The sequence below is a fragment of the Ursus americanus genome, chromosome 2, assembly GCF_024610735.1.
Source record: "Ursus americanus isolate L20-20 chromosome 2, mUrsAme1.1.p, whole genome shotgun sequence".
NCBI lineage: Eukaryota > Metazoa > Chordata > Mammalia > Carnivora > Ursidae > Ursus > Ursus americanus.
The window spans coordinates 106,764,579-106,785,028 of NC_142128.1; the positions used below are offsets into that span (position 1 = coordinate 106,764,579).

At 41.6% G+C, this 20,450-nt stretch overlaps 1 protein-coding gene across 1 annotated transcript in view; it reads right to left on the reverse strand.

Moving 5' to 3' along the window:
• Positions 1-20,450, reverse strand: part of FMN2 (formin 2) — a 356,034-nt gene that overhangs the window by 183,740 nt on the left and 151,844 nt on the right. Inside the window, exon 7 of the mRNA XM_087859789.1 lies at positions 10,692-10,779. Within this exon, the coding sequence (XP_087715915.1) occupies positions 10,692-10,779 (88 nt within the window). The remainder of the gene's footprint in view (positions 1-10,691; positions 10,780-20,450) is intronic.

Below are 20,450 nucleotides of genomic sequence, written 5' to 3' on the forward strand. Positions count from 1 at the left end.
GAACGCATCTTGAGGGTGGCCACGTTTGGGTGCTGAAAATGCACGTGTCAAAACACACAGAATTTTCAAGAAGGCAATTTTAAAATATATACGGGACTCTAGTTATGGAAAGGGCTTCACCTTCCCCCCACCGCCCAAATAATAGTTCTAATCCCCACCCCTCTCAAGGATTATGCAAAAGGAATATTGCTGCAAAAACCGCACCTTCAACGCCTGGCGGATCAAGGGGCAAAGTTGGCGTGATTAATGACGCACTCACACTGAGTCACATGCCCCTTTCGGTCCCGGGTAATTCCTCTAACAATCACCCGAGGATTGTGAAGAGCAGATACAGGGGCAAACGTCCTGAGCTGAGCTGCAGTGGGCTATGTCTCTGGCCTCACAGAGCTTACAGGGGAGAGATGGGTGGGGGGCAAAAATAAACACGCAAGCACTTGATGCATAACCAGACACTAAGCAATGCAGGAAAGACTATCCACATCCAAAGCTCAACAGTTTCAGAACAGCCTCAAGTATTGTGTTTCTCCTTCCCATAAAAGCCTAATCAAAAAGCCCAACTGTGGAACAATGTCATAAAAAATATATAAGCTAAGTTCAACCCAGGTTTTTCTGAGCCTGTAATAAAAGACTTATAATAATTCATTTTCCCTTGATTTAATACTCTCTGTGTGACTTAAAATGATTTAGGAGGTCTTTCTTTTTATAAAAAACTCTAGGTAATGAATTTATATTTTAAATTAAAACATATTCTGATATTAAATTTCTAAAAAGTAGGTTTTAATGAAAGTGGACCTATCTCACATGCACTTTTCTCCACGACAAGGCTACAGTTGATGAAAAGGTTACACAGCTCACTGGATGGAGCCCACTCTCGTCTCAAATTTCTAATTCTAAGTGACTTTACATTTCAATGAAAACCATTCACTAAACCTCCCAACAGCATTTACTAGATTTTTAATGTTTCAATGAATATAATAAACAGGTCTTAAAAGTCCATATCCCATGTGAAGAAAACACTTAAAATAAAGGTAAAAAAAAAGGGCATGAAGCAATTTCTAAGTGAGCCTTGTAAACTTGAGTTTCATAAAGAAACCAGACACTGGAAAACCTACTGGGAAAAAAAACATTGCCCACACCAAACCCAATTTTTGAGAATATTACAAAAATAAACAAATGATTATGGATAAACTTTCTTACGGTAATTAATAGGCAAGTGAAAAAGCTTGTGTCTCTAAGAATGAAGCCAGAAATGTTACGAAAAAGACCAGGAGTGTGTAATCTACAACTTGTTTGGTAGAAAATTTCATAAGAAAACCACTATTCAGTGGCAGCCCCACAGGGTAAAAGAACTGCTCTGCGTGTAGGCTATCAAAATACATGGGAAGAGTTACCACAAGTTCCCATAGTTCAAAAGGGTATTTCCAGATTTTTAAAGAAGTGTTTTTATATTTATACTCAGAGCTAGAAACTAGTTTAACTGTCCGTCTAATAATATGTCAAAGCAAGAAGCAGAAGCACCTGTCCATGTCTCCACTTCGACTCTTGCTCCTGACCAAGACCCATGGGAGCAACAAAGCCAAACCTCCTCCCCTGCTACCCTCCCAGCCTCTCAGAGCCAACAGCTGCACACGTGCAGTATGGCAAGCTCACAGCGCCCAGAGACCACGATTAAAAAACCACACAGTTAGGGGACGCTGCCCCACCTCTCAAATTTCCAAAACAAATTGCTCTCCTTGCAGGTAACGTGCAGTCCAAAGACGTGCTCACGCTCAACTTCTAGGGGCTGCTCGTGTAAATCATCCTCATCTGACCTCCATCCAGAAACCAGGGATGGACACCGCCCGGGGACTCAGTCCTGCAGTAATACTGACAGGAAACCCAAGCTGCAGAGCCACGGAAGCGGCCTCCATCCTGCGCCCCTTGAACTCGGACCCCCACTTCTCCCCTATCCCTGCATTCCACCACCCGGTTGCTCGCGGCAAAGGCTTGGGGCAGAACCTGCAACGGAAGGAGGAACACAGAACCTTAACGCTCTCTCTCTTCACTGGTTGCCCAGCATGTGAGTTTCAACAACCTCCAAAGCCTATCACCACAACTCATTTCCTAAGAAATGCAGAAAGGCGAGGACAGAATGAATATCGACAATTTGTGTGTGTGTGTGTGTGTGTGTGTGTGTGTGTGTGTACAGGAAATACCTCATTTAACACCCCTTTCTACTAACGAGGAAACGGAGCCATAGAGATAGGAAGAAAATTACCCGGGTCATCACTCAGCTAACCCTCAGCAGAACTGGGGTCCCCGTCTATCCTAGCAGGTGCCGCTAACAAATCTGGCAGACTGGGTGGTTTAAACAGGAATTTAGTGCACGCAGTTCTGGAGGCTGGAACTTGCAAGGACCCTCTTCCCAGTGTGCAGAGCCTTCAGCCTCTGCCCTCGTCTTAAGGATGTGAATCTTATCATGGGTGCCACCCTCCTGAGCTCCTCGACCTGATTATCTCCCAAAGGCCCCCGGGGTCCGCACAATCACACTGGGGATTAGGGCTTTCAACATAGGAACTGGGGTTTGGGGGGAGACAAAATAATATCTCAGCAGCAAGGCTCTGGAATCAGGCTCCTAATCAAAGCTAGTCTGCAGTTAAAAATGAAGGGAAAAGCCAGGAAGTATAGAGAAAAGGAATAAAGAAACATGCTTATAGCATGAGTGCAAAATGAAAGCCAGCATCCCCGAGGACCTAACTAGGGTGTACATCCCTATAAACTCTCTGAGCATCAGTAACCTAGAGAAAAAGGCACAGAAAATCCCACGCCCTATGTGCCACAAGCTTTTTACAAGTAATCTCGACCTGCTTTTGTTCATTGATAAGCTGAGCCCAACATGCTTTTTCTCTAACAAATCTGTTTATCTTTGCTTGGTTCAATCAAGAACAAGCCACTCCATTAATTAATAATTCCCTTTAAAATATTTTTCCTCCTTTAATTCACAGCTGTGGAAAAAATCCACTTCATTCTCTAAGGAACAGAATCAACAAGCAAACTGGGGAATTTGTATGAAATGACAAAAGAATCGATGAAATTTGCTAAATATATTTTCCAGTGCTTTAGTAACTCAAAAAAACCAAAACAACTGGTGGCCAGAAGTATCATGCCTTTCTGCCAGTTCTCTTTTTGCACATGTTGCATGTTCCCATTTTATTAGGAAACACAGGTCCTCATTCTGAAACAAGCTAATACACTGTAGAGGGCAGTGAACTGGGAGCCGATGGAACTGGACACCATTGTGGTCCTGTGAAGGTGAAGCCCCAGGCAGGCTTCATCTATAAGCCTCCATTCACTCCACTGCATAATGAAAATAACTCCCTTCTGAGACTGGACCACTTTACACAGCTCTAGGTTGACCTCACTTTAGGGAGCTTTGCTTTATTGACTCGGCAGATACTGCATTTTGGGCGTTTTTGTGTTTTGGGGGGGTTTGTTTTTTACAAATTGAAGGTTTGTGGCAACTTGCTTCGGGCAAATCTATGGGCACCACTTCTCCAACAGCATTTGCTCACTTCACGCCATTGTGTCACATTTTGGTGATTCTCTCAATACTTCAAACTTTTTCATTATTATTACACTTACTACGGTGATCCGTGCTCAGTGATTACGACCCACTGAAAACTCGGATGATGGTGAGTATTTTTTAGCCATAAAGTATTTTCTAATTAAGGTACATGATAAGGGAGCAGAAGGCTAGCTGAAGACCAAGCGTAGAGTGAAACCCTGCCACCTCCCGCCGACCCCCTCCCCCACTCTTGGGTGGGACTTGTGGGGCATTCTTCTAGGAATCTCCCAACTAAATGTTAATTCCTTGCTAGAGGGGAAAACAACCTTCCCTTGACAATGGCAAGACCTCTGGTATCTTGTAGGTGGATCCTCTTTAGGATACGAAAGTTCTTTTGAAACCTCCTTTTTCCTTCCTTCCCCCAACTCTGGAGTATATAATCAGCCACTCCTCAAGACCCTGGTGCCACAGCGCTTTCTGCCCAAGTGTTCTGTCCCCGTGCTTTAATAAACCACCATTTTGCACCGAAGTAGTCTCAAGGATTCTTTCTGAATGGCTGGCTCTGTCCTCAGCCCACCAAACCTCTCCTATATTCTATACCACATCAGTATATACACGATTTTTTAAGATACAACGCTACTGTGCACTTAATAGACTATAGTATAATGTAAACATAAATTTTATTTGCACTGGAAACCAAAACATTCATTTAACTCAGCTTATTTCGATATTTGCCTCACTGCAGGGGTCTGGAAGCGAACCCACAGTATATCTGAGATAAGCCTGTACTGGCAAATAATAGAAGGAAGGGAGCTGGGGGAGAGGTAAAAATTCAAGCCAATATTTAATTCCATCTCTTCAGATAGTAATAAAAAGATCTGATTATGAAAGAGTGTGTGTCCTGCCAACCTAGGTGATTTCTTCGTACACACTGATCAGGATAAGGCTTCCAACAACTCTGAGCCCTTCCGAAGGAGGTCAGTGACAGAAGACCGAAAGAACAGCAGCGTGATGCAGGGTCAGTGATTAGCAGACAGACTTCAGTGGAATTGCTGATTTATTTATTTGAGAGAGAGAGAGAGAGAGCACGAGCGGGAAGGGCACAGGTAGAGGGGGAGAGAATCTCAGGCTGACTCTGCGATGGACGCAGAGAGCAGCACAGGGCTTGATCACATGACTCTGCGATCACGACCTGAGCAGAGAAACCAGGCGTGGGAAGCTTAACAGACTGTGCCACCGAGGCGCCCCTGGAATTTCTGATTTAAACCTAAAAGCAGGTCATTGTCCTTGTAAGGTATCGTTAACTGCATTTTTAAAAGAGCATTAGAAAAAGCAGTCATTAGGTTTAGAGACCAAAGAATAAAAATAAGCATGATTTTATTGACCAGGTAGTTTACATAATTATTTTATTTCATGTCAAGACACATGATTTTGACAAATCATGATGAAAAGATAGAAATTTCAACAAGGGCATAAACTGGTACTGTTGCCCATGGGCTCACAATACTAGTTGGCTTTAGACAGGACAGACATTAAAAGCAAGAAAGGAACGAGGCCGGGACTCCCGGGGGGCTCAGTATGTTGAGCATCTGCCTTCGGCTGGGGTCCTGAACCCAGAGCCCTGGGATCGCATCCTGCACTGGGTCCCTGCTCAGCAGGGAGCCTGCTTCTCCCTTTGCCTGCCACTTCCCCTGTTTGTGCGCGCTCTCTCTCTCTCTCTCTGATAAATAAATAAATAAATAAATGCTTTAAAAAAAAGAAAGGATGGATGGATGCATGGATGGAAGGAAGGAAGGAGGAAATGAAGGAAGGAAGGCCATTAACACTTTGGGCTGGACAATCCTGGAAGGTAAGCAACACTGATTTCTATGGGTGATATCATTAAATACATCTACGGTATCTCTTGCTACAGTATCTTGAATCTACTTGAAAACATGTATACTGAGGGAATGTAATAGCCTACATGAGCCAGTTAAAGCTTCAACTTTAGGGGCAGTCAGCTGTTCTATACCTACTCCCCACGGATGCTCGGCCAGTACTGTGTAAGAAAGGCCACACTTCCTCCATGTCTTTCATCAGTGTTCTGGAGTTTCTAGAGCACAGAGCCTTTGCCTCTTCGGTGAGGTTTATTCCTAGGTATCTTATGGTTTTTGGTGCAATTGTAAAGGGGATCGATTCCTTAATTTCTCTTTCTTCTGTCTCATTGTTGGTGTATAGAAATGCAGCTGATTTCTGTGCACTGATTTTATGTCTTGCTACGTTGCTGAATTCCTGATCGTACAGGAAGGGAGGGAAAACCGAATGGGAAGTCATCAGAGAGGGAGAAAAGCCATGAGAGACTCTTGACTATAGGAAACAAACTGAGGGCTGCTGGAGGGAAGCTGGGTGGGGAGAGGGGGTAATTCGGTGACGGGCACTAAGGAGGGCACGTATGTGATGGGCACTGGGTGTTATACACAACTGATAAGTTATAGAACATTACAGCTGAAACTAATGGTGTCCTATATGTTGGCTAATTGAATCTAAATTCTAGAAAAAGAAAGGCCATCCTTCAGAGGCAGTTATTACAAATTACTAGATCATTAACTGAGGCTTTGTTAATTAGCATTCTAATATGTGAAGTGGGCATTTCCTGGTGAAACTAAAAGGATACAGGACATGTGGGTAGCTAAAATCTCTTAGAGATGCTCCACTCCACCTCTGTCCACGAAAGAGCATGAAAACTTAGAGGAGTCTACAGCCTGCATCCTTCAGGGAGCTGACAGAAGCTAAGTCCCTAACTGGTCCTGGGTCCAGCTCCCTTAGGTTTCTAGTCGCCAGCTACAGACCATAAAGGTAACAGATTCCTGCCTCTGTGCTGTGTTTGCATCCAACCAGAATATACCTTTCAGACAAGATACTGATGCAAGTACCGACAGGACAGCACTCTAGACAACCTCAGGTTTACAAAGCAGGCTTTTCGAGCTGTTTAATTCCCCGGCCAATAAATAGTTGTTATATATATGCATATATATATATGAGAATTATATAAGAAACTTGTTTCCATTTGGTCTGACAGTAGAGTTACCATACCCCTGGTGTGCCTGCAAAACTTCCACTTTGCACTTGCTGGCTGGGCAATATTAGTCACAGCACCCCTTCCACTCTCAAAGGCATCACAGTTTGGATGATGAATTACGTGAATATTCTACCTAGTAGTGAGACTGCAGGGAAGGAAACTTAGCCTTAAGAAATTTCAAACTGCTGGGGCACCTGGGTGGCACAGCGGTTAAGCGTCTGCCTTCGGCTCAGGGCGTGATCCCGGCGTTCTGGGATCGAGCCCCACATCAGGCTCCTCTGCTATGAGCCTGCTTCTTCCTCTCCCACTCCCCCTGCTTGTGTTCCCTCTCTCGCTGGCTGTCTCTATCTCTGTCGAATAAATAAATGAAATCTTTAAAAAAAAAAAAAAAAGAAAAGAAATTTCAAACTGCTTTGCAGCTACTATTTTCTACCAAAATTGTCCTGGAGCTGTGACTACCACATTGACTCCCGAAATACAGACGGAATGCTGTAAAGAAACTTCAATCTCTTTTCACAAAACTCAACGACAGAGCTGTAGGATACTCTCATAATGAAAATAATAGGCTAGATGATTTGAATCAAGGCTCCCATTGAGAGTAATTTAAAATGAGGGATAAAGTGTATTTATCAAATATCTGAAAAGCATCAAAAAACAACCAAGATAGGAATTACTATGCCAAACAAGAGAGAATGCAGAAACATGAGCCAGTTCAGAAACTGGTTCAGCCCTATCCCAACAAGCCCGAACTTTCTATTCACAGTCTGAGGGAGCCAAAGGCCAATCATTAAACCTCAGTCCACCCAAAGTACAGATGCTAGACTTACGACAAACTGAACTCAAGGGGCTCTGCACCCAGGGAAGTCGACTCCGGCAGGGGTGAGCAGTTGGCCTTGCCTCAGCGGATCCCTAGAGCTTGAGTTAAGGAGCTCCTAAAGCCATGATGACCCTAAGCTCTAGCACGCTAGGTCAATCATTTCTGGAAAGCACCTTCGTCCTAGACTTCGTTATTCTAAACCATCGGAGTGTTTTTGTTCTGTTTTGTTTTCCAGAGGTCACACACCACAGTTTCACCCTTCCCAGTGGAAAACTGATAATTCACAGGATAGTGTGGAAGCTGCCAGACACATTTACAACTGCCTCGGAGCAGCGCGGGTCCTCACGGCAACCGTCGTCTTGCACATGCACCCACGCACTGAACTGTCTGGGACGGCCTCACTTGGACTGCCACGTTAGGAAACCTCGTCAAGGACCCGATCCTTTCTTCCCTCTCTGCCCTGTGACTCTGTGTGACGCCGAGGACCCTGCATGTGCTGTTGTAGAAAATGACCTTGAAGTCTGAGCGGGTGTGGTGTTCAGTGGACATGGTGGCAAGACCACGATTTGACTTTGGCACCTCTAATCCAACCCTTGAAGTCTGAGCGGGTGTGGTGTTCAGCAGGTGTGGTGTTCAGCGGACATGGTGGCAAGACCGCGATTTGACTTTGGCACCTCTAATCCAACCCTTGACGTCTGAGCGGGTGTGGTGTTCAGCGGACATGGTGGCAAGACCGTGATTTGACTTTGGCACCTCTAATCCAACCCTTGACGTCTGAGCGGGTGTGGTGTTCAGCGGACATGGTGGCAAGACCGCGATTTGACTTTGGCACCTCTAATCCAACCCTTCCACACTGAATACTCTAATGTGGCACCTTAAAAATAGAAACATTACAAAGTAAACACACCCCTAACCTTTTCTAGAGTTTTGGTGAGGGAAAAGGGAAAAATAGAAAAAAAAATTCCCACTGTTCTACAGTGTTCCATATACTTGTTTTCCAGACACCAATGCTGGTTGTAGCAGAAGCACACCCTTGAACAAAGCAGCTCACATGAATGAAAAGAACAGGTCTAGAGAGAGCAGAGGGTGGGGCCCGAGTTTAGTCTGTTCCACCAACGTGCTTTGCGACCTTGAAAAAGAAACCGACCCCCCAAAAGGTCTTAGTGAGCCCTACAAGATGACAGTGGAGATCTGGATAAATTCTGCGGCTGCTTCTACAACCAAAATCAACGCTGTTTATGCTTCTGTGGATTCCTCAGGGCAGGCGTATCCTGATAGAAGTCAAGTTTATTCTAGAGGCCGCAAGCAACTCACACGTGCAAATCATGGTTCCAGACAACGGACTGAGCCGGAACGGACTTGACTCACAGAAAGGCCTACCCCTTGCTCCTTCAGACTTAGATTTTCAGGCGGCCGTGTTTTAGAAGACCGTGTACAGGGTTTCAAAGTGACTCAAGCAATCACGTCGCATCCTAATAGGAGAAAGTTGATGCATAATTCTGTGACCCTTCAACTACTGACGTCCAGGCCACGTTCTTGTCAGCTTTGCATGTTAAGCTAGCAAGTTTTCAATGAACTCTCACTGGCTTTACCACAGACACAGATGTTAGGCGGACTCCTTTGTTCATAAGGTTCTCATTATTAACTCCGCCCGGGCTGAACATTTCACTGAAGGAAAGGACCATATCATTATTTTCAGATTTCATTCTATGACTTAACAGGGCTACATCCGCCAGCTTCGCAAACGCCAAGCACTTCTCGGCGCCAGCCTTGGCGTCCTCTTCTATGACTACTACCCCCAGTGCTTCACTTTGAGGAAGTCTCCTCACCATCAAAACAGTTTAATAAAAACTTAAATTATGATTAAGAGTTACTCATCAATTGACAGAGCATTCCAGGCTGCTGCTATTTATGAATTATTCCACACAGTATTTTAAGGCTGACAAATAGAATCCACACTCATAAAGGGGTAAGCTAGAAAGCCGGTTAAATGTTCTCATGATTTATAAAGTCTGTGTTATACTTGAAACCATATTTCTTTAATAGGTAAACTGGCATTCCATTGGATAATTCAATCTGCTTTAAATCTGTTCTAAGGCTCTGGACAGCTCATGGGACGTTCTGAATATAAATATATTTCCTCTATTCACCTTTGGGCAATACCTCTCAGCATAAATGTGATAGGAAGATACGGCATAGGAATGCCTGTTAATTATACGGTGGATTTCAAGTATTTAAAATATTGACACTAAAGCCACTTAGAAAACGTTAAAATCAGCCTAACTCTAAACATAGAGAGTATTTAATAAGCCTGGTTAAAGATATAAATTAAAACAACATAAAAGAAATAACAAAAGGCCCTGATATTACTGCTTCCATGTGTCTGAATCACCAACAATAATAGAAGTGGGCAAGAATCATTTGAAACTATCTTTGATGGTTATTAGAAAAAATAATTCAATCCCCCTATGTCTAGAAAAGCCCAGGGGTTTACATATAGTTACACCAAATAATTGAAAGAAGAGGAACAGTTTTCCACCCTAAAAAGTTATACATAAAAAAATTGCTTTTGTGATTCTTTCAGCATCGCATCGTATCTTGGAACAGGAGGACTAAGAGAACACGTCCCCGCACCTGTCCAATGCTTTACAGACATCCGCGACCAATGATCATTCAGCCTCTTGAACACTTCTGAGTTTTCATTTAATTACTGCACATGGCAATCCAGTCTACTATTCAACCTCTCTAATCATAAAACATTCTTAAAATAATAACAGTCAAAGCAAGCATCCGTGTAACTCCTACACTGGTTGAAGACAATTTGTTAGAAAACTTATGTTAGCTCATCAAACACTTGAGATCCAAGTCTCAGCATATTTAATCTCTCCAGCGCACTATCTTCAGGTATTTTCGAGGGCTGAGACATACCCTACTACGACTCCCGCTTATCAGTCACTCTTAGAGCATGGCATCCAGAAGTAAATACCTCAGAGATAGTCCAATTAGTTACAGAGCACAGTGGGACCAGTATTGCTGATGAATTAAAAATGAAATATTTATTAATGCAGACTAAATACGTCACATGAGAATTAGGCTTTCAGCAAAATATAGAAACAACATAAAAGTCAAGTTACTAGTAACTCCTCCAGAAACGATCCCGGTAGAAAGTTTGGTAGTGCTTACGGGAAACATAGTAATCTCAAAACTCCAACAGCACATCTCTCAGCCCAAATTTGGGTATGCAAAAGCTGAATTTTTATTTTTATACTTACCATGTTGTATATCTTTCATATCTAAATGAAGGCTAGACATTAATATTCCAACTGCTTGTGATCTTTTGTTGCTTAATAACTTGACCACCTGCTCAAAGAAAGGAAAAGGGGAAAATGTTAATTTGAACTCCAATGATATGCTTGATAACATGTTCTTTTTAATCCTAAATGAAAAATGTATGGCTTAAAGTCATTACTTAAAGTATTCAACACTGATCTGAAAAGAGCTGTTGTGTTTTATGTCTTACATTTTCCAAATTTACCATCTTCACCCATCAGCCTCAATGGCAAGCTCTTTACCCGTCTTTAAAGAGACTGATCTGTCAGCGTGTAAAATTTCTAACACTTTAGGATATTAGTTTAGTCTCTATGAAATAACAATTACACATTTGATCATTTGCAGCCTGAGATTTTTAAAGTGTTCCTATCATAATGTCGGGCCTTAAAACACTGGTCAACAGGTGGAGGGTAAGTAAACTCTACACACAGAATCTGTTAGATCGGACCTGTTTGAGCACAAAATAGAAAACATGCCTTGATTCTGATCCTTCAGAAAGCTCACTGTTTTACTGGCCGTCCCTCTCATTCTGCATTTGGCCCACGTTTTGTGGGGAAATTTCCAACTAATTAATAGAGGAATACAAGCAGCAAATCCAAAGGGCTATGTCTGTTCCATCTCAAATCCGGCTTTCCAGAGAGTCCTAATGAGTCCGTGAATCCGCACACCCCACAAGGAGTTTTCCTAAAATAGAGGTGGGCATGCTGTTCTTGGACACACACATTTAAACTATGTTTTCCAGACACTGACACACCACTGATAAATCTTGCTTATGAAACCAGTACCCCAGGTCCTGAAGGGCAGTCATTTCTATTTACTGTCATGGTTTTTTTGTAAGTCTGCTTAGAAAAAACACTGAGGAAAAGGAAAAAGCAGTTATGGTCAGATTATCAGAAGGGACAGCTGCCCTAACACCTATCACATTTGTTGACCTTGTCTTTCTTTTTGTTGACGTTGGGCCAATCGGTAAACTATTAAAGAATCATGCCCAGCTGTCACACAAAGTCACAGAGTAAAACAATATTCTTAATAGCAATAATAGCATTCTTGGTTCCCCAGCAGGGATGGGGTGGAGAGTAAAACAACACTTTCAGAAGGAACCAACCACAAAATCCTCCACACTCATTTCTGCAAGCGTCTTGTAAAAAGGAATAATACCTCACAAGAGACAATGTTTCCTCAAAAGAATATATATGTGTACACACACACACACACACACACACACACACACACAAATTTTGATTCTTAATTTGCTCTTTAAACATCAAGTTTCAGCTAAAATACTAGCTTAGACCTTGAATATGAATCCATTCACACCCCAAGTATTTCTATCAATAGTGTTATCTTCTTCAGAAGTGAATAGAAACTTAATATCAGAAAAACAAAAGGCATGTATTCTGTCCTCAGAAACACTTTCTAACTTCAGGTAAATACAATCTGGGTCCCATCCGTGACCCTCTGACAAAACTAAATGCATTTGCATCCATATGTCAATTGACCTTTCTGCAGTGCTGACAGACTGATCACAGCCTTACAGAAACTCTTCATTCCACAGCTCCTGGCAGCCCTTCTCAGGCCCTTTCAAGGTGAATTACTCTGATTTCACCTTAAATACTGGCATATTTCAGAGTTCTGTTCTGAGCACTTTATTCTGTTCACTTTATGACCTATAATTTCTCTTCTACAGACATACATGCCAGCACTTATAAATTCATTCTTGTAACTGTATATTCAACTCTACAGTATCCTACTTTCCTAACATATCTGCACATAAATCTCCATTTGACATGTCTAACACCAAACTCGTCATTAGGTCCACCCCAAAACCTATCCAACTTCTCTTTTATTCCATATATTGAGATAATGGCACCATCATTTTCCACCCACCTACTAAAGTTAGAAATCGAGAAATCAATCTAGACTCTTACTTCTGCTTCATCTGTATACTCTGGTCTGTTAACAAGTCCTGTCAATTATAACTCCTCTATATTTTTGGAATCCACCCTTCCTCTTCAACTCTATTGCCAGCATTTATTCCTATGTTTTATCTTACATAGATCAATGCAAAAAATTTCTAACTAGACTCTCAAATCTAGTGCAGTATCTCTCAAAGTGTGCTCCCTGGACCAGCACGTATGATCATCACCTGAGAACTTACTAAAAATGCAAAATCACGGGCCCTATCACAAACCTACTAACCAGAAAGTGTGGGCATCAGATTTTCCTCAATCTGCACTTCAAAAAGCCCTTTAAGTGACTCTAGCATCACAGATGACTCTCATTGCTTCCTGTCCATTCTCCAAACTAATTTCCAGGTACCATCTCTAAGACTGCTGATATTTGCATGTCCTTCCTTGCTCTTCAAACCTGAGTGGCTCATATTTACAGGTTATCTTTTAAAAGGTCGTACAGACTTCCAGTCCATGGAGCATGGAAGATCTTTCCATTTGTTTGTGTCATCTTCAATTTCTTTCATCAATTTTTTTTTATAGTTCTCAGAGTATAGATTGGAAGAATTAATATTGTTAAAATGTCCACACTACCCAAAGAAATCTACAGATTCAATGCTATCCCTATCAAAATACCAATAGAATTTTTCAAAGAACTAGAACAAATAATCCTAAGATTAGTATGGAACCACAAAGACCCTGAGTAGCCAACGCAATCTTGAGAAAGAAGAACAAAACCAGAGGTATCACAATCCCAGATTTCAAGACACACCACAAAGTTATAATAATCAAAACAGTATGGCACAAAAACAGACACCTAGATCAATGTAACAGAACAGAAAACCCAGAAATAAACCCACAATTATATGGTCAATTAACCTACAACACAGAAGATAAAGATATACAATGGGGAAAGGATAGCCTCTTCAATAAATGGTATTGGGAAAACTGGACAGCTACATGCAGAAGAATGAAACTAGACAACTTTCTTACACCATACACAAAAACAAACTCAAAGTGGATTAAAGACCTACATGTGAGACCTGAAACCATACAACTGCTAGAAAAGCAACATAGGCAGTAATCTCTTTGACATGGGCCTTAGCAACATTTTTCTAGATCTGTTTCCTTGGGCAAGGGCAGCAAAAGCAAAAATAAATTATTGGAACTACACCAAAATAAAGAGCTTTTGCATATGAAGGAAACCATCAACAAAATGAAAAGGCAACCTACTGAATGGGAGAAGATTTTGGCAAATGATATATCTAATAATATATAAAGAACTTATATAACTCAATACCAATAATAATAATAAACCAATTAAGAAATGGGTAGAGAGGGGCATCTGGGTAGCGCAGTCGTTAAGCATCAGCCTTCGGCTCAAGGCATGATCCTGGTGTTCTGGAATCGAGCCCCACATCAGGCTCCTCTGCTATGAGCCTGCTTCTTCCTCTCCCACTCCCCCTGCTTGTGTTCCCTCTCTCGCTGGCTGTCTCTCTGTCAAATAAATAAATAAAATCTTAAAAAAAAAAAAAAAAGAAAGAAACGGGTAGAGAACCTGAATAGATATTTTCCCAAAGAAGACATACAGTTGGCCAAGAGGCACATGAAAAGATGCTCAACATCACTAATCATCAAAGAAATGCAAATCAAAGCCACAGGGAGGTATCATCTCACATCAGTTAGAATGGCTAGTATGAAAAAGACAAGAAATAACAAGTACTGGTGAGGATATGAAGAAAAAGGAACACTCATGCACTGTTGATGGGAATGTGAACTGGTGCAGCCACTGTGGAAAACAGTATGGAGGTTCCTCAAAAAATTAAAAATAGAAATACCATATGATCTAGTAATTCCACTTCTGGGTATTTACCCAAAGAAAATGAAAACACCAATTTGAAAAGACATATTCACCCCAATGTTTACTGCAGCATTATTTACAATAGCCAAGACATGGAAGCAACCCGAGTGTCCATCGACTGATGAATGGATAAAGGCGATATGGTATGTACATACACCAGAATATTACTCAGCCAGAAGAAAGAATGAAATCTTGCCATTTGTGACAACATGGTTGGACCTACTGGTTATTATGCTAAGTGAAATAAGTCGAACAGAGAAAGACAAATGCCATATAATCTCACTTACATGTGGAATCTAAAAAAGAAAACACATGAACAAACAAACAAAAACCAGAAATAGACCGATAAACACAGAGGAAAAATTATTGGCTGTCACAGGGGAAGGAGGTGGGAGGTTGGGCAAAATGGGTGAAGAGGAGTGGGAGAGACAGGCTTCCTGTTAAGGAATGAATAAGTCATAGGAATAAAAAGTATAGCCTAGAGAATATAGCCAATGACACTGTAATAGTGATGTATGGGGACAGATGGTACCTATACTTGTGGTGAGCACAGCTTAACTTATAAAGATGTTGAATCGTTAGGCTGTACACCTGAAATTAATGTAACACTGTGTGTCAACTATAAGTCAATTAAAAAATAAAATAAAATAAAATGCCATATAGACTGTTCACTTGCTGCTTCTGTTATAATTCAAATGAACTTATTATAAACTATATTTTACATTTAAATGCCTGAGATTATAGGTAGGAATAGTAACCATCCATTGCATTCTAGAAGGCATATACACGGGAAGGACAGATGTCTAAAGGGATTGACTCTACAGTTCCCTGGACTAACTCAACCTTTATATTACAAACCATAGTCTTTATTTATCCTTCTTTTAAAAAAACACCCTGGGTAACATATGAAGGTAACCATCAACAAAACGAAAAGGCAACCTACTGAATGGGAGAAGATTTTGGCAAATGGTATATCCAATAACATATAAAGAACTTATATAACTCAATAGCAATAATAATAATAATAATAATAACCCAATTAAGAAATGGGTGGAGAAGCTATCAAACTAGGACACTGCTAGAATCCAGGTACCACCGGAGCAATGGAGAGGAGTGAGTTGACTCTTAGAAACTGATCTCAGAAGCCTTAGTTGAAAAATGGAAAATGCAGAATTAACAAATTTGAAATCTGCAAGAATTAGAAGATATAACCAGAAATAAAAGGATTATTTTGAATTTATCTAAATTCATGTATTAGATTCAGCTAATATACTTAATAAAGTTTTTATCTTAGATTACCAACGAGGCAGGACTATGTATGGATCATGAACATTATGTAGGGATTATGAACATGGACTCTGGAAAATAGACCACTATTTCTCAAACTTTTTTTTTTGAAGATTTTATTTATTTTTGTATGTATGTATGTATGTATGTATGTATGTATGTATGTATGTATGTATTTGACACAGGGAGAGAGAGAAAGCACAAATAGGGGAGTGGCAGACTGAGGGAGAAGCAGGCTCCCCGCTGAGCAGGGAACCGGATGTGGGGCTCCATCCCAGGCCCCCAGGATCTGACCTGAGCCAAACGCAGATGTTTAACCAACTGAGCCACCCCAGCACCCTACTTCTCAAACTTTAATATGCACATGAATCACCTGGGATCTTTTTTAAAATGCAGATTCTGATTCCTACGTCTAGGTAGAGCTTTCTGGAAAAGTTACTCCAACATCGTAAAGCCTCAGTTTCCTTATTTAAAAAAATAACAGCACCATCGACTTCAAAAAGCTGTAGCAGGCATTCATGATGCACTCGGCACTCTTGGGAGCACACCTAGCAAACAGTGTGCCCAGTTCAGTAGTAATAGCTACACCAAGTTTAAATACTCAGGAAAGCATTTTCAATAGTTTCTCAAAAATAAACTGTCAACTTTTCATTACTCAGTTTAAGTCTACAAAAGAAAATAATCTCACCATCTTCTCGTGTAATTTCCTAAGAAATCCGGACCTTTATTAGTTCAGAGTAGTTTTCCAGTGGTTGCAAATGACTTCTCCCGTAATTCTTTTCCTGGCATCCTACATGACCAATGGCATGTCTGCTTTAACCATGCAATTTTAGGCCATAGGAAGAGAACAAAACTGTGTATATGGCCCCAGTCAAACTTTTACAACCCGAATATAGTTAATATAATTAGGCTACTTAACTAGAGATGTGTTTCAAATTAACATTAACTAATTTGTGGTTTGAATGATTACTGTATCAAGGAGATATCCTAGGTCGTTTTCCACTGTCCATACTTTTTTTTTAAAATTTCTTCATTTAATTATAAACTAAGCCAGTACTAGAAACTTATAGTAGAATTATGATGGTAGAAGCAGCAAAGATAACAAGGATGTATTCAGGGCGTCTGGGTCGCTTAGTCAGTGAAGCGTCTGCCTTGAGCTCAGGTCATGATCCCAGGGTCCTGGGAAGGAGTCCTGCATCGGGCTCCCTGCTTGGCAGGGAGTCTGCTTCTCCCTCTCCCTCTGCAGCTCCCCCTGCTTGTGCTCTTGCTCTGTCAAATAAATTTTAAAAATCTTAAAAAAACAAGGATGTATTCACACATATTTTAATAGATTGTTAAATATTAATATTCCTGTGTTATTTTGAACACCCGCTACCTGGCTGACTATATGGAAATTTCTAATAATGGGAGTCTCAGGACAGTACACACTAATTAAATAGGTACACCAAAAACTTAAGGTTGGGCACAACTTGAACTAGAAATTCTGAAAACCACCCATTTTCATCAACTTGAGTTTTGTTTTCTTTGTCAACTTCAACCACCATTCCATGAAAATGTACAGTAAAATGACAGAGACAACACTTAGTCTCCACTTTAGCTCTTCTTCCCACTGCCCACTCTCTTGTCCTTCTACCCTGGCAAAGGGAGGTAGGGAGAGCACGCTGCGTCTGATAGGACCATATCCTACATAGCTCGGGCTGCGCTCCAATAGCAGGCAGAGTGAGAGCCCACCCAGGGGAAGAACACCTTTCCCTAACTCTCACAAAGACTCCTGTGGGTTGGCTGCCATTCTGGGTCAGAATGCCAGCTCCACCACTGGCCCACCGTCCAGCATCTTACTAAGTCGCTTTGATCCTCCTGTCCTGATCGGAAAACAGAAGACGTGCTTTATACAGAGGTTGATATGACAAAGACTGCAGATGTAAAGAAGTGTTCCCTCCTCAAAATGTAGATCGCAGGCTGCTGCTAAGTCCTGGGTGTTACCTGCCCAGCAAGAAATAAGTACGTACAGACATTGAGAGCAAGTACTAGAAGTTTACAGCCATACGATGGAGTGATGTTTGATCTGCTGAATTTAGACTAGTATGTCTTTCTTTGGGTTTTTCTAATTTCATTTATAGAGTAATTCATTTCTATTGTAGTTTACAAAAGCATCAGAACATAAATGGTTTGGGGATTTAAAAACTGGTCCTTCCCTAGGACAGCTTGAGATGGGAGCCCCTGGGCAAAGGGCGGTACTTAGGTGCTGCAGACTGAATATTTGTGTCCCCCAAAATTTCATGCCCAATGTGATGGTATTAGGATGTGGAGCCTCGGCGTGGTGATTAGGTCATAAGAGTGGAACCCTAAAAATGAGATTCGTGCCCTTGTAAAAGAGACCCCAAAGATACCCTTCACCCCTTCTGCCATGTGAAGACACAGCGAAAAGATGGCTGTCAGGAAGAAGGCTCCAAGCCAGGTACTGAATCGGCCGGTGCCCTGATCTTGGCCTTCCCAGCCTCCACAACTGTGAGAAGTAAATCTCTGTTGTTCATTAACCACTGAGTCAATGACATTCTGTTACAGCAGGCTGCATGGACTAGTAAGGCACTGGGGAAGGAAGGCCAGAACGATAAGGAGGACACTGACTCAAAACCTACTCATAATTCCCCGTTCCCTCCCCTACAGCCTCAGGGTAAAGACAGCAGTGAGCTCTCAGTGAGACTGCAGGAGCTCAGCGGTCCCAGACGGAGAACGGTTTACTTCACTGCCTCTACCCACATCGTCCTAGGCAGACCCCAATCAACCCAGGCTGCTGGCAACACAACTAGCTGTTTTAAGATATCCAAGCTGAAAAGTAAAGCAGTAGAAAACCAATTCACTAAACATTATCACTAGCGTTCGTGCCGGTATAACTCCCACACTTAAAATTAAGGACAAATCCTCAATGAACTCCTTCATGATGAATCCACTAGAACCGCGCTGTCCGATACTGAACCAACTGGCTCATACAGCTAGTCAGGCACTTGAAAGAAGCAGACTTAAAAGATTTTTTTTTAAGAATTTCATTTTGCCTGTCTCCTTATACTTTTTTTTTAATATGGCTACTAGAAAATGGAAAATGGTGTCTGTGGCGTGCGTGATATTTCTGTCGGGCAGCAATGATTGATAAGATCTGACGAATTCAGAGGAGCTGCTAAACCACTTAGCTTGTACCTAGGTTTCCTCTCTATTAAGTTCAAAATTAAAGGAAGCTAAAGACGGTGTCTCTGTCAAAGTTTTCTTGGCTGCTGAACAGGCCTCACTTCCGGGTCAGTTCAAACAAAAACAGAAGCCAAAAAAAAAAACCCAAAAAAACACATTTCAGATTTTTTCCCAATTAGATAGTGTAAGCAAAACCAGTCACACTTCGAGGGAAGCACATGACACGCACACCCAAATATGAGGCCCCTGAGCGAGCTGAGGAAGTCCCTTCTCTCCACCACACAACACTCCAGAGAACTGAAACACCACATAGTCAAAATCCTTTGAGACTGATTTGAACTTTCCAATTAATCAAATGTGGTTCACACTACTTGTTGATTATACAAAAAAAAAAAAAAAAACTAGCCTAAATGAAGCTATTTATAGAAATTAAAATAATGTGTTGTTTTCTGTTTACAGAAATCGCACCTGATCGTTAAGCGTCACTGCCAGCCCTGACACAGTAGTATCATCCCTCACACACAACCGCACCAACAGTTTCACGGACACACTTCCATACTCTCAATAGAACCTTTCCTTTACCGTGTGTCTTCTAAGCAATGTTCTTCTGTGATAGACCAGGTTCCCTCTGTAGACTGACCCATCTGATCTGAGGCTCTAAATGGAGCCTAATGTTGGCAAGCTGCAAATCGTAGCTGAAATTTCTGTTCTGTTCAACAGTCAGCTCTCTGCCCTCGTACACTTGCCTTGGCCCTCTGCATCTTTTATTTTTGTCCTCCTTAATTCATCCTTTCCACAATATCGTTTCATCTGTGTCTCTTCCTGCCTCAGGAAACAATATTTTGCAGCATCTTTAGACGGTTGTTTGTCCAATTATTTCCATGGATTCTCTCTCTGCTTCTTACCACGTAACCTACAAGCACTGCAAGGCCCCTTTGCTGCCTTTTTTTAAACTGCTTTTCTCTCCAGTTGAAGAAGTTCATCCATAGTCTTTAGAAGGGCCTCACATATTCATGTTGTATGGATTGCTCACAGTTCTGACTACAAGTCTGTGTCTTCCATTACCCCCTGGGCACTTCCACTTGGAGGCCTTCCCTCCTTTCCAACTCAGCATTACCAAATACTAAGCACATTTATTCAACAAAAATAAGGGCCTTTGCAGCAGGTCCCATGTTTAAGAACTTACGCCACAAAATCCTCTCTATGATTTAGCAGAGAAATTCTGAGTTTTGGTGGTTATATGGCTGGCCAGCTAACAGCATTTTCACAGCCTCCTTGATACCTAGGTATAGCCATGTGACCAAGGCACAGACAATAGAACGTAGAGAGCAATACAGCACAGCCTCAAAAAGGAATCTCTTTGCTCTCTACCTCCTCTCTGCTTCTTGAATTCTGCTTCTGCTTAAAGGCAGAATTATGGA